This window comes from Nothoprocta perdicaria, unplaced genomic scaffold (genome assembly GCF_003342845.1).
Source record: "Nothoprocta perdicaria isolate Ctin4 unplaced genomic scaffold, notPer1 scaffold_0, whole genome shotgun sequence".
In the NCBI taxonomy this organism is placed as follows: domain Eukaryota; kingdom Metazoa; phylum Chordata; class Aves; order Tinamiformes; family Tinamidae; genus Nothoprocta; species Nothoprocta perdicaria.
In genome coordinates, this window is record NW_020454092.1 from 2,014,318 (window position 1) to 2,036,442 (window position 22,125).

At 39.8% G+C, this 22,125-nt stretch overlaps 1 protein-coding gene across 2 annotated transcripts in view; it reads right to left on the reverse strand.

The window, feature by feature from the left end:
• Nucleotides 1-22,125, reverse strand: part of B3GALT1 (beta-1,3-galactosyltransferase 1) — a 71,993-nt gene that overhangs the window by 19,006 nt on the left and 30,862 nt on the right. Inside the window, exon 2 of one of the 2 annotated variants that reach the window (XM_026048477.1) lies at nt 8,238-11,490. The exons of the other annotated variant lie outside the window; for it this stretch is intronic. Coding sequence (XP_025904262.1) covers nt 10,281-11,261 — 981 coding nt within the window. The 5' untranslated portion in view covers nt 11,262-11,490 and the 3' untranslated portion in view covers nt 8,238-10,280. Of the gene's footprint in view, nt 1-8,237; nt 11,491-22,125 lie in introns of those variants that run through there. 2 annotated transcript variants of the gene reach the window in all.

A 22,125-nucleotide genomic window follows, 5' to 3' on the forward strand; every position in this document is an offset into this window, starting at 1 on the left:
AATTTTGAATATAAATTTGAGAGTAGGAGATGCTTGGGATATAACTCATCAAAAATCAGGCCTATTTTGGGGGGGGGAAAAAAAAAGCTAGGAAAACATTTATTAAAAACGCTTCAGGCAACAATCTTTAATGGAAATAGTTTTCTATTAACCTATCTATACTTTAATCAATAAATGTCATTTAAATTTCTCTTTGGAGGAGATCTGTGAGAAAGAGAGCAGGAGAGAAAAATAGGAAGAAAAGCAGAAAAGCTGCATCTCTCTGCTTCTGCCCATCTCTTGTTCATCCTTTTGCTTTGTGTTCTCCTTGTGACTGCTTAAATTCTCTCTGTGCAACTTGTTTGTTCCTCCTTCCTCCTTTCATTGCTCCCGACTTTTGAACAAGCTTTATTTGGTCTGTTTATTTCATTCTTCCATTGGGTAGCTTTCCTGGCCTTGGACCTTTCTTTGGACCATCATTATCTGTGAAAGGGCTTTCTGGGGACTAATTTCTGTCCTTTCTTCCCTTCTCCTGGGTAGAAATCCTTTGACTCTTGGCAGTGCTGTTATCTTCTCATCCTTTCCCCCCAGCCCTTTAGCAATAGCACGGCTGGTAAAAATAAAACCTGACACAGGCCAGCTGGCTTGCTGTAATCTTGCAGGAGCTGTCACCCGTGCTCGCAGCACATGTTTCCCCTTTCATGTCTGTACTTCGTGTATGTCTTCAGTCAGTTTATACATCAACTTTCTAGGTACACTTTTTTTCCCCTATTTTCTTTTTTATTAAAATGCAGTTACATTAAATGAAGGGTGTGGAAAGGAAGAGAATAAATTGGATTGAAAATTGGTGTTGGAGCTGGAGAGGGAGTATGTGGACAGGTGGTAGTATTAATGCTGACAATCCATATGGATTTTAGTGTACTTACCAGTGTGGCTGTTCCGGGATTCAAACAAAATGTAATATCCTCCTCTGAATTGGTATTTCTCTTGTGTTAGAAGATAGAAAATGTAAGCTTATTTTCTAGGACACTGCCAGCACCACAATTTCAAAATCACCAAAAAATTAAAGAATTTCATCTAAATTCTCCCACTCATCCATCACAAATGAGACAATAACTTACCTGACAGGGGTTCACCCTTCTTCTAGCCTAGACATAAGTGAATAAAGCAACGCCTGAGGGCTGGGGCTTTGTGATTTATTCTCTGGAGTAAAATGTCTTGTCCCACAGTGGATCCTTTTGTTCCAGGGTGAAACAAAGGGCCTTACAAGGCCTCTGTGCTAGAAAGCACCAAGCAGCAGCAAGGAGGCTGTAGGAGCTCAGTGAGTCAGTTGATGCTTCCTTATGAGTGAAAGTAAGACTAATCCCTTGCATGTATTTGGTCTAAGCATTCTTTAAAGTTTATGTGTGTCAAGTGTGTTGTGCTGTGTACATCATTCCTGAAATTCATTTACCTCTGATACACAAACAAAACTCCTGTCTTCTACCCAGGATGAAAATGTGTAACATGACAGATGTTGCTGAGTATGTGTGTGTCTTGTGTGGCTAAAACAAATATCCAGTTAACTATTTTGTTAAATTCTGGTTTGCAATGCTCCCGTTGTTTCCTTCTATATAAAATGAAATTAGCTTTTTTGTAGTATGTTCTAATGTCCCTTTAAAGGGATCTGTAAGCCATTATGTAATTTATTTCGCTTAATTAACCCAAACCAATACTTGTATAAGTAATCAAATCAGTTGAAAATGTTGCATGATTCACCCATCTGTCCAAAGTAACAGCTAATTGAAGTATTATGCAAATTGAAGTGTATTCTTCCTATAACTGGCACTTCAGCAAATGTGCCACACTTGCACTGTGTGTAGGTACTTCTATTAAAAATATGTAATTTTAATTATATGTGGTATATGTTATTTAGTTTTAGTCCATTAGCTTTATCCCTATATGTAGAAATGCTGAATCCAAGGAACAAAGCAGTAAACAATATTGGCCTTTAATGACCGATTAAAGCAGCCTATCATCAACCTTGGCATTAGCTGAGCGAGTTATCCAATGTACAGAAATACGATGGTTGCTTAGAATAAAATTGTGCTCTGGGCGTACAAAATCAGTCTCATCTCTACAGACTACCACTTTGGCAAGACAGTAGCACTTCACAAGGTGCCTAGCAGCTCAAATTTGATGAAGTTAGAAATTAACAAGCAAAAACACAGTTACTTCAATGCACCTAGTTGGCTCTCACGTTGTTAAGAGATTGCCATGGCTATGGCTCCCCTAGCCATGTGGGGTTACTGCCAGTTCCAGATGCTCACAAAAGTTTTCTGTTTTAAATGCTGTAAGACAACTTATCCTGTCTGCTAAAACCAGTCCAATAAGCCAGTCATTAATAGCTCAGAAAGGACAGAAGTACTACTGTGCTCAGCCTACATGCAGGGGTGTGTGCAGCAGGGTCAATGTTGGATGTCAGAGTATGACAATGTCACCTAGAACTAGACCAGACAGTGACAAAAGAAAGGGGGTAATTTTATATCCTGCTGTATGATGTATAGAGCCCTTTGTCCTCTGAAGCTTGTTGAATTTACTATGCCAGGTGTTGGACAATGCAGACTGTAAATCATTCAGGTTGGGACCATCCTTTTGGTATAGGCCAATGTTTGTTCTTTTGTGGCTATTCTGGATGGGTATGCAGTGTGGGAGAATGCTGTACTGTTAAAAAACAGATTAGGAGAGTGGAAAGAATGAAGGAAACAAAAGGAGTACAGATTATTAGTGTAGCAGAATAGACTCACAGTGAAGAGGAAGAGAATATGAATCAAGAAGAAAAATTGAGGAAAGAGAAAGAAGGGAAGAAAGTCGAGATATGGCATCTGTATGGCATAGGGTTTAAGCTGGGACTGCCAAACTCTGTTAGCTCATTTCTGTTAAAACTGATTATGTAGAAATAAACAGTCATGAAAGGAAAAGAATAGGAGGCAGAGGATGATTTTTTACGACTTGGTGGCAGAAGGCAGATGAGATAGTCAGGGAGGAAGAATCTGTTAAGGACTAAGCCATAGGTGATGGACTTGCTGCTGACTGAAATTTGGCCAGCTGTAATGACTGTAAAGAAATCTTTAGCTTGGAAAAAGATCTACTTGGATGCTAGAACTACAGTAAACTAAATGTTAGTTGAGCATACCAAAAAAAAAAAAAAAAAAAAAAAAAAGAAAAAAAATAGAAGAAAAAAAGGCCAGGAGGTTCAGAATATTGCTTTAATGTAATAAGTTAGAGCCAGAGTATTTGCACAGAGAGCTGTGAGTGTAATGGCTCATTTGATGAAGAGGAGAAAACTGCAGGGACAACAGCCAAGGCCTGAAGCTGAGTTTAAAAGACCATCTGTGCTTTTCCTATTCTTTCCTTTTATGAATAGGAGAAAAAAGAAAAAAAAAAAAGGGGGGGGGAGAAGAAAATGATGCTAAACTAAAGAGATTCTTGGGGTTTTTCCATAAGTAAAGTTTAGGAAAGACGTCTTCATACCACCATTTTTTTTTCTCCACTACAGTGACTGCAGAAGTAAAAGTGAGTAAGAAATGAAAAATGAGTAGTTTCAAGAAATAGATATGGTCCTGTGGGGATCCTGCATCAATGTGGGGATCCTGCATGTATGTGTTAACGCTGCCCAAGAGAGGGTTTGTGAGCAGAACGTAGCACATTCCCGAACCAGCAGTGAGCCAGGTGATAATGGATAACTCACCAGAGAACCCTCTTCTGTCAAGAAAGTGGTGTACACTGCCTTTCATTGCACTGATTACAAACCTGTATGTCTCGTGTTGTGCTTCATCTTCATTAGGGATAGGTTTAACTGGAAGTCAGAGAGTGCTGCTTGCTTTATCCTCCTGCCTGCTTTTGGTGAGAGTTGAAGTTTCTTGCAGTGCAGTACCTCCTGAAATACACAGTGTTCTTACTCAGAAACCTTCATGATACCCCCCGTTCACTGTGAGTGGGAGAAAGGGCTAAGTTAGACCCAGAATCAAATTCAGCCCATTATAATCAGAAATAAATCCCACTGAAACTGGTGAGAATAGAACTGTGATTTAAATCAAATCTGAATCTGCTTTACACAGCTTAATCCAAAAGTAATCTGTAGGATAGCAAGTAATGGGGGGCAGTGTTTAACTTCCTTATATCTGAATATACATACGAGAATAAAATTTGATAGATGATTGGTAACTGATGAAATATCTTTCTGAGGAGGATTTTTGAAGTTGAATGAATAATCAAAGATTTTGAAATGTTTTATTCTCTTCTGCTCTTTCTACCCTTTGATTGCCCTGCGAAGGGTAGGAATGTTCGCGATATTCCTATAAATCTCTTAGGCTACGCAATGGTACACTTGGAGCCTAATGGTTAGTGCATCCAGGTGGAAAAGTTTAGGGTCTGGCTGTGGCATCTTCACTGGAATCGCCTCAGTCCTTATTACCAAGAGGATGGATGTCATGCTGATTTATTTTGTACTCTGGGAATGCTGGCAACTTCTTGGTGATACTGTGGGGAGCTTTTTGCTTCCCCTTAGCTTCTATCTCTGTGTTGATGGGCTTGACTGGAAGGGAGAGGTTTGCTGTCAGCAGCAGTCATAGAGAAAAGAGGTCGTGCCAGAACATGGGAAACTCCCCAAGGAAAAAGGGGCCTTGGGACTGGAACTGTTCTCAGTAGTTTCACCTTAGCTGCAGAAATGGTTGGTGTTGGTTAGCACAGCTCAGGTTTGTGATAGCAGCTTTCCTCAAATAAAAATTGCCTGCATCTTAAAACCATTAGACATAGTTCAGCACAACTTGATGTGTAACGCTGCCTTTGCAGAATAAATGCTCAAGGATAAATCTTGTGTTAAGAATAAATTACCTCTTGCCCTTAGCTTTTTCAGGTAAGACAGAGATATAATGTAGGAGCACTAACAAATAGACCTAGCAGCAAAATGGACCTTTTGTCCTGCGTTAGCGTGTCCTCAGAGGAGGCACTTGGGATAACTGCAGCGGGCGCAGGTGAATCAATAAGGCATTGACTTTTTTTTTTCCAGATGACTCTTCTTCAGTTTCATAAATTCTTATTTTTAACAAGGGAAAGGTAAGCAGATATTGCTGAGTACAATGTTTTATGACATATGGCACTTTCCTGGCACAGGGCTTTGCAAGAGGCCAGCTTCAGCAGTTAGGATTTTTTTTCCCATATATTGTTTTCACTTAGGGCAGTCCAAATTTTCTTGGAAATCTATGACAATCAATTAAGCAAATGAGAAAATAGAAAGCTTGTAATGAAGATAATCAAGCTACATGAAATCAACTCTACTAGTGCTAATATCCATATATCTCCAAGCTGTGTATTAATTAAACACCATGTAAGTGTTACAATTAGACCCAGGCTGCTGTGGTGAAAACAAGTCTAAAAGGGGTGGGAGGCTTTTACAGCAGAGGGAACTCTTAGTTGCTTTAAACAAACTCCTTATAACGTGTTAGATGGTGGTGTTGCTGCAGACACTTCCAGAGTGCCTGAGGACTTGGCAGTAACCTTCAGCTGCCTCTGAAACTGGTGACACGAAGAAAATTACTCTTTGGTTTGCAAAAACTACCTTTAGCCTCTTGGGTGTTTTATTCTCTCTTTGGTTTGGAGAATGAGTACAGGTTACTGAACTCTGAAGCCAGTAGTCAGTGGGGAAGGGTAGATACTTATTTTTAAACAGGAAATTGCAAGGAGCAGAGTGAAGAGAGAGGAATTATTCTTGGTATTTGCTTAGAATAAAAGGGACTTTGTCTTGGATATTTGCTTATTTTCAGTTTTATTTTGATTTGAAGACCCTAAGGTCATCCAAGCCTCTGTACTTGACAAAATGCATCCTCTTAATATATTCATACTAGGAGCCAAATACAACGTTAAGTCATCAGATAATCTGGGATTATTGAGATTGTGCTTCCTCAAGGCAGAACACAACCCCCGTTATTTCCCAGTGCTTGTTCGGAGCTTTTGGGAGCACAAGGTGCTGTCTGTGTCAGTGGGCGCCCCTGCAAGAGGAACGTGCAGGTAAAACGAGAGGACCGAGCCCTTGTCCCAGGTTGTGCCCTGGCGGTCTCCTGGAGGCCCCAGAGTGACATTTGCACTGAGATGTGGTGTTGGGGTGTTGCAGTGTTTCCTTTTCATTCCCTGTGCAGTTTTTGGCTGGCTGCAAGCGGAGGTAGAGGAACAAGCATTTTAATGGGCTGGTGGATGGTCTCCATCTTAGAACTGCCTGACTTTTGTGACACTGGCCGTGGTTGCCAAAGCAAAACAGTGTGATAAACCCATCTCTTAACTTGCTAGGTATTGCTGTCACTGCTTAAGTATTTGAAGCTAAATGAAGTGAGCATCAGGTTGATTAAATTATTACACAAATAATGAATAGATACAATATTTTCTTCTTTATTTTGCCAATGATTTTTTTTAAACCTGCTTTTACAGGACAATACTCTTCCCTGTGACAAATGATCCTATTCATTGGTATCATGCTTTGCATTTACACTTCTAGAGAGGTGAATAAAACTGTACATGACACCGTCAGTTTTTTATTTGGTTTCTTTCTTTTTTATTATTTAACATTGATACAAAAAATAGTATCTTGATTAACAGCTTTGCTGGCAATCCCACAAAACTGTAAATAATACTTTAAAAGAATGCACTTCTACTGACACTATGGATAAAACAATATATACAGTTTAGACAAATAAATACATAAGTACAGCCAGTCATATAATGATACACCTAAAGTTCGGTTACTGTCAACAAGTTTTTTCTAGTTAATTACACTCTTCATTTACAAATCGCCATTGCCATCTATGTTATAAAAACAAAAAATCCCCATAAAAATCAAAATCAATAACCTGATTATTAGGAAAGATGGAAAATGATTCTTGAGTCTTCTGTTTAAATATTCCCAAGGATTTAGCAAAAAATGCTGTTGTGAAAAAAATCCTCCAAAAGGGAGGGCTTCCCGCCCGTAGCTTCAGAGTTCGGTGTGCTTTGTTCATGTACACTTTGAGATTCAATTATATTCACATTTTGTTGGAAGTGATGAAAAGCCAGCACATCTTAACCAAGTCATTTGCCCCATGCACAATGAAACCAAATGACCTTTAAATAACACAAGTATTTCTTTTGATTAAAGGAAGCCCAATACAAACACTGTTATTACTTAACAGTACCCAATGTGACACACACACTTCTGAGTGAAAGGGCCTGTAAGCAGGCCCTGTGAGATGTATTGCTCCCTTTCTAGCTCCATATTGCAATACTGCAAATTTTGAGCAAAGGGAAAATAATGCATCTATAGTTGTAATAAGCTAGTTAAGTAATAGCATCAGAAAAATAACAGAAGTAGAAAATTAGGCTTTTGTTGTTGTGATTTTGTTTTTTAAATTCACTTAAAAAAAAAAAAAGTCTTGTACATTCAAAAGTTAGGGCACACATGCTTAAGGCTCTTGAAACACTGGACAAATATAATGCCTAACTCAGCTCCATGCATAACAGAATACTACGTGACAAGCAGACTCTACACATATATACAGCTGAATACAGAAGAAAATGCCTTGGAAATATATACATACGTTCCAAGATGAACATTTACATCTCTGTTGACAGTCTACCTATTTATAACTGCCAGAAAATACATTTTTTTCAAATATTATTTTCAAGATGTACCTTCCATTCATTAATGCAATCTCCTCATCCAAGGGGAAATTCAAGGCTGCTGTGAGCCCTGAGGGCCTGGGATTGGGAGCCTTACTATCCTCTTAGTTTCTAACTAAAGGCCACGGTGTTAGTGAGGAAAGTAAGGCCGCCAAATCCATCCAGGTGGGGTTTCAGAAACCTTGAATTACTGCGCTGTGTGGTGTGGAGGGACAGCAGAAGTGTTTGCAGCCTCTTGGTTGAAGTTACTACAGACAGGTCCGTGGTAGGACTGCAACAGTATTTCATGGCTTGTGTATGGGCTGGGGAAGAATTCCACCCTAGTTGCACTTTATAAACTGTGTACACTGGCTTGGGTATGGAAAGCTGAATTTCACCTTATATATGTGTGTGTAAATATATATATATATATATACACACACACACACACACACACACACAAATTTATATGTACAATTAATTGGACCTTGTTTTGCTGGAGTTCTGAGTTTGACAGGAAGCAAGAGCAACTTTAATGAGAGCTAGGTCAATGGGTAAGGATAAATCTTCATTATACTGTAAGAAATGCAGAATTTCTGTGTAAAATATCTGTTTATTATTTGTACAAACTCCTGCTGATTAGCAGTAACTCTTGGGCAAGCTCCTGTGTAGCTTCACCTTCAGATCTGAAATAGGTCTTTAAGTCTAAGACTTCTACTGTTTGTGGCTTAAATGCCAAATACTCTTTACCTTATTTACAAGTAGTTCTTTTCAAAGCACTGGTGCTGCGTTTGTGAATAAGGCTAACAAGTTGCCAGGAAACTGCAAACCTTTTGGGGTAACATCTTGATTCATCTGTTGCTGTTGTAAAGTGCTATGTACACCAATGGTATGGTATCAAAAAAATAGAAAAAGTAAAATCAGTTCAGAGTTTTCTTTTAAATTCTGATAGTTCTTTTGACATCCTGAATGATGTACAGTCTTACCAGCTTTTCATACTTTACACATAAACTCCAGCTGAAGTGAAGGAGAATTTTGTGTGTGCTGTGGACGTTGTGAGTGATCTGCAGCTACTAAAGTGTTTGGTGAATTTTGTATCGCTGTAGTTTGTCAGTGAATTGTTCATCCCAAATTATCTGCAGAACACTGTCACGTTTCAGTTCTTCGCTAGGAAATGATGCTGAACAGAGGTGTTTTGCACTTACCAAAAAATTTTCCAGAAAAAGTTTTCATCACACTTCATTCATACTCAAGACACATAAGCACATTTTGAAACTTGCATAAAATCTTGTGTACTTGGATTTTTATCACTTTGGGGATACTTTGGGGATCTCTTGAGTTCTGATGTTTTCTTGAGTTGGACCTCAGTGACCTTTTTTGTTCCGTGATAAGCAACCTGGGAGCTGCAAACTTGTAACAAAGGCTGGAAGTTATTCTTAAAAGCTCTACTTTGCTGTGAAAGTGATGCTGAAGTGTTAAGAGAGTCTGTATGTTACCCAGTCAATGGAAAATTGATTACTGAACAAAATTCTGGTCTTCTGTGCCATTAAAAATCTGGAGTAATCTTATTTACATTGCACTGTGGCAAAAAGTAGAGCTTACCCCAAGGAAAAACTGCTGTGTGTTGTATTTTTCAGGTAAATAGTGTGCTGACTGATATGGAAGGAATATGCTGTTTATTAATCGATATTTTTACTATTCGGTAGTATTTTATATTGCTGGGTGTGCCCATTAATTTTAACTTCCTAAAAAGGAGTGTCCAAAACATAATTATGATAACATAACAACGTTATCAAAGTACTGTGGGGTCCTCTATATATGCCAATACTTACAATAAATGTTGCAATTTTAAATTAAAAGTTAAAATATAGCAGTGCTTTTATAGTGTATATTTAAGATAGTTTGTTTCACACATCTCATGAGACTTGTATTTTACCCACAGTTTATATTCATTTTAGAACTGTATGGACTGTTTTAGTGGCAACTTTGGGCTAACAATGGACAGAAATGGAATATTTTCCAGAGTAATTCAGAAGAATTGGCAGTTTGGGCACATAAACATACTTCAGTGTGGGCTTGTTTATGAAACCTCTGGTTTGATGTTCTTACCTGTCTAAATTCTACTATTGAACCATCAATAGGCTGTTTTGAACGTGTTGTATTCTAAAATATCCTTGCCAGGATGGATGTATGAGATCAGGGCAAATTTATTTCACATAAATTATTAGTAAAGCTCTAGAAGAGTATGAATGTAGGATGTCAAAAAGGGATAGTTTTATTTCTTCATTTCTTAGGGCCTAAGTCTTATCTCAAAGAGTACAACATGAAGAAATGTTAAGCAGCTCAGGACAGTTTATTACTATCCTTGTACATACAGATGCAGGAGCTGATGTGTGTGATATTGTACAAAGTCTTAGCTTTGACTTTAGACCCTTTTGACCAGTGTAAATGTTCTTATGAAAAAAAGCCTGAAATCTGTAAACCGGTAGTCAAAAAAAGAATGAGAAATCAGTCACTCAAAAACTTCTCACAGGTAGTAGCTCACAATTTAACCTGTAAATCAGCAGATGACTTTCTGTCAAAAAATAACCAAATTAAAGCAAAACCAAAAAAAGGTATTTACAGCTGTAAAAATCTTAGCATCTAAGATGTTTCTTGCTTGACATGTCATTCCAAATTCTGTGCATTTCTTCTGGCGTTATCTGGTGCACTGTAATCACTCTGCGGTATCTACACAAGCTATAGGCCATTTTCCAGTGATTGAAGCCACTGTTCTGGAAGGGGTGAATGCCAAGCTTCCGGAGGCAGAGTCCTACGTACACGTCTTCAAGATGAAGAAGTCTGGTGTGAAGGGAGGTTTTATAAATTAATTCTGCTACATCAGCTGAAAAAATGTAGCCAGTGCCTGAACAGAAAGGTGGGTAGTTGCTATCAGGATACAAATCTCTGGGCATGTACCATTTACTGCGAACATCTCTTATTGGTCCTCCATTTATAACATAACCAGTGAAGTACCTTCTCCTTGGCTTGGTATTGGGTTTGAGCAGCTTGTAAATAAGATTATCCATGTTTACAAAAATATCACTGTCTGTCTTCATAACATATTTTGCTTTTGAACAAAATGTTGCTACCCATCTCATCCCCATTAAAGTTTTCAGAGTGAGATTATGGTAAGAGTCAATAAAATCCTCCACGATAATATCATGAAAAATTTGGCTTTCTTGCTCTACCATTTGATTTAGCACAGGATCTGCGTTTTTTCCGAGGAGAAACAGAGTGGCAATTTTAATTCCTTTGAAGTTGTTCTCATCTCCCCACGTTTCTCGAATTGCTTGCCTTGCATCAAATTCTTTGTGAGTTGTGCTGATAAGAATGACCAAGAAAGGGACGCTCTTCTCACATTTATTGGGTTCATTGATAAGAAAGTCAAATGAATGTGGATTAATAGGTCGAGTTCTTATATTGCCAAAGGAGACATTTTTTCTGGCTATCGATATGCTATTGAACTGTCTGTGGCCAGTGTAGGAAGAAGTAGGACGAGTTATGCTCAAGTACCAGAGAGCGCTTGCCCAGCAAACGACTGTCAGAACGTACAAGCAGGAGACCTTGGACGCCATCGTTGCTGCGGCCCTCCTAGGCAGCGTGCGGGACAGAGAGCCTTCGTAGCAGCACTGAGCCTGCGGCCCAGGGAGGCAGCATATTAGTGAGGAAGCTTGCAAGTTCGATACGGAGAAGTAGCTCTGTGATCATTCATGGATCTCAAACAGGCGCTATTAACCCTGGTGATACTCTGCTGTTCTTCTTTTACTAGCAGCACCTTCCATTTCTTGGAATTTGCTGTTACTTCTGAAAAATATGAAAAGAATTTCCATTGCTAGATTGTAAAAGCTTGGGGCAAGGGGAGTGAGCTTAAATGTGACTGGCCTTTAATAAGCTACATCTATTAATGCTTTTATTTCTCGTGAGGTACCACAGTGCAAGATACCGTACTAGAATACAGCATTGTGCCTGAAGGAATGCTTCTACAATTGATAAATTATTGTGGACAGTAGCTAATAAAAAGTTAAGTATGCATAGCATGCTGGATTTTCAGATACCTTCCTTAAAGTTCTCTTATAGTTTCCTTACTGTTTTCTTGTTTTGCAACTCCTTTTTTTTTTTTTTTTTTTTTTTTTAAACTTGTGTACTATTTCAAAATATGCTTTTTAAATTACTTAGAGTGGAAAAGAATGTGATTTATCTTAGGATTAGTAAATTTGTTGGCTGATATGTTTGTGAATATCTAACATCTTCTAGGCCAAGCAGGAATTATGTCTACCTAGCTAACAGTAATACACTCTGGAAATAAAATAGATTTGTAGTGATTTTTAAATATAACTGTGATAGAGAAAATACTCAGTAAATATTGTCTTACCCGTGTAAAGGTTGTAATCTAAGTAGAATCCATAAGTGTCTAGAAATAAATTGATACAGCTTAATTATTCTTGCTGTCTTCCTCTCTTACCCCAAACTGGACTTTATTTTTCATGGAAAGCAAAATACGTCCTGCGTGTGCCATGGGGGACACCTAATCTGCTAATCACGGCACCGTGCTGGCCGCTGCACAGACCCAGGCAAGGGGCCGGCAGCAGCCTTCTCTACCCTTCAGTTCCAGATATTTGAGAAAACTCAGTGTATGTTTTGAGGTGTCTTGACTGTCATACTTCACAGGAGACTGTATTCCCTTCCCTTCTTTCCAAGAAAATCAAGTTGCATTGTAAGATACGGAGTTTAAGATAGGTAGGTATATGTAGAATCATTCCTTATTCACAGAAATATTGATGATGGGTTTTGCCCAAGGCATTAGGTGAATGTAAAAGCAAGTATTTGTACAATAACTGCTTTTTCTTATGCCTAGGAGGACTGCACTGGATATCACCACATGAAATTTTTTGTAACTCCATTATCTTCCTAGTAAAACTTGGCTCCCGATGAAACCAGCGTTGAACTGCTCTGTGCAGGGGATAGAGGGCAAGTGGTGATGGTCAAAGCTACAAGGTTGTCCGAACTGGACACTGAAAGTATGAGTTCTGGTGTTTTGTGCAAGTAAAGCAGTCAATGTTGGTTTGCTATTAAGATTTCCTAGAATTTGATATTGATAAGAAATTCAAGTGTCTTTTAATTGTCTGGCATATCTCAATTTACAGTTCCAGAAGCTCTATTTCTGTTTGTCATGGTCTTTTGCTTTTTTTTTTTTTCTTTTGATCATAATGATTCTTTGTTCAAATTGCCTAATCTTCTGCAGTGTCCAACTGTGATGTGGTATCATGCAGTTGACTTGGAGGTGAGAAACGAAAGCAGAGACCCGACCTTGAGGATTGGCTGTGTGATGGGTGAATCTAAAGTTTTAGTAAACTGACAGTGGTTGACCATATATTTTATGTGGAATAGTTAGTAGCTAGATGTACTCATCTCAGACTAATAATTTGGGAGACACCAACCAGCAGTTCTGTTTGTTATAGTGCTGGTTGCAAGTGCTTTACTTGAAGGCAGACAGTGCTGGTGTTGATGGGAGTTTTGCTGTTGACATTAGTAGCAGGCCTTTTAAGGCCTTATGCAAATATTACGGCATTAACTACAGGGGAGAGAAAAGTAATGAGGAATGCAGACTGAACAAGCAGTTAATTTTAAACAGAAATCTGTTTTTTTTTCTTCTTCTTCTTTTTTTTTTTTTTTTTTTTTAAGGTGCCTGGGAGATGTTGAGTGTAAATCTGTGCATTTTTTCCTCATGAATGCTTTTCAAAAACAATTGTAAAAAACACTTTGTGATTTCATGTTGTGATGGGTCGTGTGTGATTACATCAATCATGGCCTGTTACAGCAGTAAAGCGCAAATTCCATCTCGCTATGGTTATAAAGCGGTGCAAGTAACATATTTCACTTTGGGTTACCATAGCCACAGCCTTTACATTTTTTAAATATTTTGCTGTGCTCTATTGTGAAATTTCACAGTGGGGTTGCTTAACTCGTGTCACCACCAATTTGGTTACCATGTTTTGCATCTATTTGAAGTATAGGTTTAAAAGAAAGAGAGCCTTGGATTTGTTAAAAAAATAATTGAAACTTTAAAAACTGCTTTAAAACTGCTTAAACAAAGTCTTTAGTACTCATGAAACAACTTTACCTAATTTATTACATGTGTTAATAGGTTAAATTAACTTCAAGTAATTGTATTTGAAATCGAAGACAGTGCCGTTTTTGTCATAATTGTCCTAATTTTCACTATTTCATTTGCTTCATGTTCATGGAGAAGCCTGTGAGGTGGCAGTCTGGGTTATGCACTGAGAATAGGTGACAAAGGCCTTGATTATGTAGATGCCCAGCCTGGCGACGCTGCCAGCCGCAATTAATCTCTGTCATGAAAAGGAGGAGTAGCAATTACGTGAAGGCTGAAAACCTGCCGTGTCTGCGGCAATGATAACTCACTGGACTGGATAATGAACCTGCTTCCCATAATGCATGTGATATTGGGGGGAATTGGAGGAAAAGTACAAAACAATTAAAACTTCTGGATTTATTGGGAGAAGTTCTAAAACAGTTCAGCACCTGCCCAGCGAGGTATCTGCTGAGAGGTTTGGGGAACTTTGCTTTTAAACCTAATCAGCACTGGGGGCACTACGATCTGAAAACATTATTTTTTGCTATATATAAATGTGTCAGAGCATAGCTCTCATTGATAGACAGTTACTGGTGGATTTCTTCCATAGTTTATTTGTATATGTCCAATAACTCCATGTAATTGTTAAGTGTTTTGCTCTTAGTGATGGTGTTAAATTTATTCATGAACTTCTTAATACTGAACCTATATTATCCAAGAGAAGACGGGCAAATCTTGCAATCTGAAGCTATTTCTGGACTGATTCCTTAATTATGTTAGGAGTTACTTGAATTCTAGAGATTATGAGCATGTTACATAACATAATAATGTCTTGAAGACATTAAAAGCTGTAATAGGAGAGTGAGCATGTTTCTTTCAGCTGATGTTTAAGGAGGTCTGTGCTTTCAGCTGGAGCAGAGTTTTGGTGCGTGTATCTTGTCCTCAGGGCAAAGCTACCACGCTGGGTAAGTGGAAGGTTCGAAGATCACTTTTCTTCAAGGGAGAAATGCCTTTGTGACTGCTTCATCATTGAAGGATCACTGTGCTCTCTGGGGTGGTAGCTTGCTCTCTCCAGAAGCGAGTGGTGAGTGGTAAACCCCCCAAAACATTGCCTTAAGAATAAGGAGTATTTAAAATGCTAAGATGTTTTTAATCTCTTGATTTATTTTCTGATTTTCTCCATAGAACTTAGACTAAAACTTCTGTGACCACAAGGTTTTTTTGTTTCTTTCCATGGAAATATTTCCCATATTGAAGATGTCCCAGAGCTTTACTTTTGTCAGGTTGCACTTTTTTTCATGTTTGCATTAGAATAATGAGTATGAGATTGTATTGTAAAGCATTTTTCACTATATTTATATGCCACTCTTGAAGTTTCTATTTCCCTTTTTGAACTATTTGTGATACATTTAAGGTGTAACATGTACATTTGTGATACATGTAAGGTGTTGCTTTCAAAATTGCCCTCATTTCTCCCAGGACTGTAACATTAAGAAGAAGAAATCCCAACAACCAGCTGACTTTTGGGGACACCTTTCTGCCACATGACCTGTTTACAAGTAGGTGAAGATTCAGTCTTTGTTGGATGTACTGTTGGGGCAGGTGGGTGAGATTGAGATTCTCCAGTTTATGGGAGTTTTTCTAGGTGTTTTTTAATGTCTTTTAATAGTATTCCTTAAATCTGGCAGTGACTAATAACTGCAGCTCTAACGTAACCATGCAGGGGCTGCTTAAAGGAGGCCGCACCCCTTCCCGCTTGCTGATAGTGGTGACTAAGAACGCCATATACCCTCCAAATAGATGGAGGGTAATTTCACACAAAGGAGCTGATACAGCCATCAACTGGTGTAAATCCTTACGGGTCCGTTCACCACAGCAGAGCCAAGTCTGTCTGAGGGCCACCCCTTTGGGCTGTCAGCGGTCTGTAATTGCGTGTATAAAGCAGACTGGAAGCATACTTCATTTCACTTTGTCATAGCTAAGTGGCAGGTGAGGTTTTCTCAAACCTAAATGAAAATGTTCACTGCTGGGGGTTGAACAAGAACATTTCAGCTTCAGAGGTGGGCATTTTGTAAAACCATGCACACTGAAGTGCAAGCTAGCATTGGACTTTCCTAGCTAGCATAAATGGAGCACTTAACGACCATGATCCCGGTCAGTTTGTCAGCATTTACATTTCTGATGCTCACAGCTGAAAGGACAGTTTTATGCACTGTATGTGCATGTTCAAAGATATGTATTCCACACAAGAAGCCATATATATTCCTTTGTGGCAGGGATTTTAAAGATGGACTCCTAGTAATTGAAGACTTCTAATGAATTAAATAACAGAATGCTTATATTTTGATTTGCATTTTTGTGCTTTAGCAGATGGGTGACTGTATAACCATGTAAACCCGAAGGAGTAAATTTGTGCTCACTCTTGCAAGTTATTTAAAAAAACGCAGCTAATTGCTCCCTCAAGTGAGAGAGTGGTTTGAAAATGGTGCTTGGAATCATATAGGGTCCCGGCCTCCCTACCTAAACAGTTCCCCTGTCTCGAGGATCACCTGTGCTGGCGCTGTCCCCCTCTCCCTGCAGAGGATGTTTCTGTAGTCTCTGTTTTTGTTTCCTTCACCAAAGTAATGTCTCTATTGTTGATTAGTCTTGATGAAAGACACGCATTTCTGGAGAGGGTAGGTAGGTAGGTAACAACTTTGTTATTTGTGATCAGATCAGAGTTTAGCTGGAGCGTTATGAGAGTTATTGCATGCAAAAACCGAGGAAGTGCTTCATGAGCTGCTATTGATGAATAGTTAGAATTTCTCATTAATAACTTTATCTCCAAGATGGACAAAATATAGCTGATAATCTTAGGCATCTAATCAGGCTGCCGGAAGAACTACTTTCTGGTAATGAGCAAGTCTGAATTCCTATTCCAACTTACTTTTATTGCTTGTGTCATTAGAGATGTCCTTTTGTGTGTACTTTTAAATAAGTTTTCACTAGGGAGCATACATTTAAAATCCAGAACAACAGTGTGGCTAGTCAGGAATGCTAGCTGTAATTTCTTAGATGTTTTTTCTGTGAATCTTCTCAATTAGGGATGTTTTCAGTGACTGATAACTAGAAAAAGAGTCAAGTGAACTTCTTCCTGATGTTCGTGCATGTGTGTTTGTCTGTCTTTGCTTGGAAGTAGCAGGGGAAGAATAGGCCCATTTCTATGGGCTCATTAGGTTGCTGGCACATTTTGCTTTCTCTTTCCTCATGGTGGTTACAGAAGCGTAACCGATGCAATTGCTGCTGCTCAGAATAATTGGAGGCTCTCCAGTTGGCTTCTCCACCTGTAATCGTGTGGTCCCTAGTGGGCTGGTGTAGGTATGAACATAGATCCATTGTCTGTACTGAAGGATTTCTCAAAACATATGCAAAATAGTGTTAAATAAAGGTGGACTAAGGCCTGTGCAGGCTTGAAAAGCAGCCGGAGCCACCGTCCCAGCTTGTGCCTTGGCAGGGCTACGCTGAGCTCGGTGTGTGCAGTACCGCGCGTGTAGCTTTGCCCAGGGCTGCCCCTCGGGCCGCTCGTGTGCGCTGCGTCGCTGCCGCTGGGGGCACAGGCCGTGGCGTTGATTCTCATGCAGTCTCAACAGGCCAGGTGCTGCTACCAGACGTTTTACTTTGAGATATGTTGGTTTCTTCTCAGATAGGAAAATGATACACAACCGATGGAAATTAACTCTGTGAAGTGATAAGCAGTACACACATTCTGTCACTGGGCCTGAGGGGGAGGCACACGAAATGCCTTAGTTACACTGGAACTCAAGGCCAACCTTATGGGGAGAGAAATACAGTGTAAAAGTATGGATGCTTCTCTCTGTGGGTTTTCAAGAGCTTTATAAACACAAGTGCCCTGAGCAGCTGCAGACCCCAAGGAGTCAGGTTTCGAAATCTGCCAACCAATATGCGTCAGGGTCAAAATCTTAATACAGATCTTTTGACTGTAAAAATTAAACAGAATGCTTTCCCAGAGAGACATTCTTCTTCGAAACTCTTTCTTACAGAGGCAACGTAAGATCATACCTTTCTTTTGAGCATTTTCTAATCATCAGGAGTTCTAAGTCTTTGAGTAGAATCAGAAGAGATTGCTATATAAATAATATGAACTCGACCTTTTCTGGAGGATGGTGATTCGCTTGTAGCATGGATGGAAACAGTGGGGATTCTTCTGAGCACGGGGATCTTTGTGCAGAGCTCCCTCCGCATCCTAAAATCTTCTATCTCTTTGAGTGGCCTCCTTTCAGTATTATTTTAATCTGAGAGATTTCTTGAGCAAAAGAGATGTTAAAGCACTCTGTTATATGTGGTTCCATTTATTTCCCATCTATTTTGATATCAAAGACAGCATGAAGCAAAAGTGATATGAACTGCAGTAAAGCAACTGTTGGACAAACTGGTGTGGGATCGCACTGGCCGTGGAGCAGCGGGACCTTGCTGTGTCACTTGTGCTTCATATGGGGGGGCCATCAGATGACACAGCCAGTGCTTCCTTTGCTGCTAGTGTCTAGCAGAGAGGAAGATGCATTCTGACTCACTCTCCTCTTGAAGGAAACTCAGAAATGCGAGGGTTTGTGCAGATGTCCCAGATACTTTGCCCTGCTCTCAGGCGAGAAGATTGCTTTCCTGCTGCCCATGGGGTAGGAGCTTCTGGAGGGGCAAAGCCTTCAGCTCCAAGCACAATGGGATGTCCCACTAAATCGTGCTGGTCTGGCAACCCTGCCAGGGGTAGCATGGCCATGGGAACCCCCCCATCCTGAGGGGGTGCAAGGTGAAGGGCAAGACAGGCAACCTAAATAAGCAGAACTTTACCTTGTTCTCCAAAAGCTGTGCTTGCTACAGGTGCAGTAAAGAATAATGCTCCAAAGGGTCACAAGGGATTTCTTTCTTTTCTGATGGTTTCTTCAACTATGCGGTAAAAACGTCATGAAGAACCCCATTAAAGAGGATTCCAGGCTTTTTGTTTCCTTTCACTCTCCAAGAAAAGCTCTTTCTTTGTCCATTTGTTTCAACAAATGAGTTTGCCAGTCTCTCTAGCTCAGTGTGCACGTACTTTACGAAAATGCTGCCATCTGCCATTTAATTTCCTTTGCAAGCTGTAATGTTGGGTGTATGTTTCAGGGAAAATGAAGCCAAGGAAAAAGGTGGTTGTGTTTATTTTCTCTTTTTGTGAACAACAATAGGAATAATTTCAAGGTTAGGCAGCAGTGCTCACTGAAATGCCACCTGTGGATCACCTTTTCGGTGAGGCATTAATTGGTTTTGGGAAAAATATGTACAAGCTGGGATAAGATTTCCATTCCCGTTCTTCCCTCTGAACACTGCCTGGATCAATTCTGCTCCAAAATAGGAAGTTCCTAAATTTATTTTTCTCAGATGATTTTACACTTGTCCTAATCCATGTTCCTGGTCACCTTCCTTCCTTCTCTATCCCTTGCCACATGCACATCCTCCAGAAAAGGGATTTCATTTGTTCAGCCTTTTCTTTGGAGGGAAAATCCTGAGTTTTTGCTTCTTAAGCTGACTGATGGTGGGAGCCTCACATGCCTCCTATTGTTTATTTATACATGGTTATTTATTTATAGATTGTAGTGTATTGACATGAGGCAGGCTTTACTCGTTGCATAGCTGCAATAACCTCATGCAGCAATGTCAGTACTCAGCCAGCTTGCATTGCTTAGTGCGTTGAATGAGGGCACTGAGCGAGGAGGGAGCTGCTTCCTCCCATCCCTGCGAGAGCCCGGGAGCTCGAGCACTCTCCTTGTGCGTGGTCTTCTGAAAGAAGCTTCTTCCTCTTCCACCAGTTGCAAAGAAATCATTGTTTGCCTTTTGCCTGTTAAATATTTAGCTTTAAATTCCACTGGCTATGGAAATGTTTTGGAAATGGATTCAAGTACTTCTGTGAATTTAAAAAGAGGAAATTAAAGAACTCACCCATTTTCTCCTTTTTTTCATTTGTTTTCACAGCACCTAACAATTCTTTGTATCCTTTAACTCCCCTGAGATCACAGTAAACTGGGGTCTTAATTGGATAATAACAGTAAACTTGTTCATGCGTACAGCAGTTTTCCAGGCCGTGCATAGTAAAGTGTTTGAGAGCATGCTGCTGTTCAAGAGATAGATGTGATTTTCTGTTTCTGATGTCAAATGAGAGCACAGTGAGGGGCTGTATCATTGTCACAAGCCTCTGAATCAGCTAGAGCTCTTTTACAGAAGCAAGAGGCAGCTCTTGGCTCAGGTGAGCTGTTTTCCCCCGTGTGCCTTTGCCAAGGCAGAATGTGCACATCAGGGTTTTATTGCTATTGGATTTTTTCTCCAGATGATGTAACAAGGGATAGACTGCAGGTAGCTTGCCAAGGAATGTGTGATGTTTGGGCAAAATGTAATCCCAAGGTACAGTTTTGAGGGTAGTGTATCAATCACTTAATCATCAAATCCCAGCACTTCTTGAATGTTGGGTCAAACCTCTGTCTCCAGGCCAGATCAATTAACAAGTTTCAGCCAAATATTTTGAGGGTGAAATTTGGTATTTTTTCACTCTGAATGTTGGTTAAGGTGTCCACCATTAGGATGGTAAGAGCTAGTGTTCAGCCGATACTTTTTTTCTCTTGCACCACAAAGATGAATTTCTGAATTCCTCTGAGATTCTGTTAGCTCAATTAAAAATAGGAATGTGTTGAGTTTACCTGTGATTCTTCTCTCTTTAGTACCTCAAAAGTAAACTGAGAAAAAATGAAAAATGGTATTTTGGTGCTACAAGTGACACACTTCCACTGTTGAGATTAAGTCATTTATCTGGCTTTTGAAACTATATGCTTTGTATTTGCCATTTCCCAGGAATCTTTTAAAAATAACTTCTAGCCTCTCTAATAAAATATACAAAAAGTTGTAATAAAACCAACATGGAGTAGATCACTACATCTTCCAGTTGAAGAATGATTATTCTTTTAATGGTTCGGTGAATTGTCATGATGATAAGACCACAGAAAACTCAATCTAAAGACATTGTTTAGGTAGCCTATATGCTGTATTAGGACTGCACCAAGCTGATTTTCTGCCGCAAGCAATACCAGATTGTTATCGTGGCTGGCAGAAAACAATGTGTAAATTATAGCTTTGTCTGGCACATATGGAAGAAGATCCATCAGATGGTATCATGTATGAAAAATGGTTTCTTGATTGTCTTGGTCAAGTAACTAGAAGTCTAGACACATCATCTTTTAATCTGAGGAACAATGGGACCAACAGTGACAAGAACGAAACTGCAGGGTTCTGAAAGCAGATATGTGGAATCGGGAGCTCAGTCATTTGTCAGCTGCCCTGGCAGATAAAATGTAAGGAAGACAAAACAGGTTCCTTTAGGTTACGTAGAGACTGCTACATAAGCTTACAGGTTCTTAGGGCCATTGTCATAGAAAACCAGTCTGACATAGAAAAGAGGTACAAAAGCAATGGAATTGTCCCAGTTAGCTTGTGTCCCGACTGCTGGGTAGAACTTCTGGGCGCTTTCTGTGTGTGCCCTCAGCTTGGGGCTGCGCAGGAGGACGGGCGGCTGCCGCCTCTGCCCTGCGGTGCCTCTGCTTGCGCCCGAGGAGGCACCCCTGGTGTGGGTACCTGCCTGTGCAGCTGCGGGATGAGGGCCCCTGGAGATGCTCCTAGCCCTCCTCACCTAATAAGCACTTTAAGCACCTTAGCCTAGGTGAAGGGGTGGATGGATGATTGGAAATTTAAGTATTGAGCTTCTCTGAGACTCTGAAATCTTGTGCACAGAAGTTACTTTTGCAGCATATTTTAGAAGTCACCTAGCTGACTAGAAGTCACCTGATGCATGCAGAAAAGACATATGTCAAGGCATTTTGATTCTGCCTTTCTAGTCGTGTTTGGCAGCTGATCCTGAGTGCCCGCAGAGCCCATTAAGCTCATTTTGTTATAGTTTTTAGTATTGACATTTAAGATTAAATGCTGGTGAATGAAAGAAAGATCTGCAAGTCATAATGACTTTATGTTTTAGTGTAGCTTTGTCAGGCTGTAGCAACATACTACAGTCTGTTATTTCAGTCTTGTGGAGTTACTGTTCATCTTTAATCTCAACAGCTGCTTAGCTTAAGATACATCTGATACTCCAAAGCAAAATTAGAACCAGCCTACATGCTTTTTAAATGTATAGACCATCAAATGTTCAGGAGCTTTGGGGAGATGATTGTTCAACTAATTTCAGTTATACCACTGCAGTTCTCCCCTCTGCCCCTTCCCATGGTAACCTGACCATTAGTGCCCGTCGGTCACTAAACCCCATTCTGCACTGGTATCTC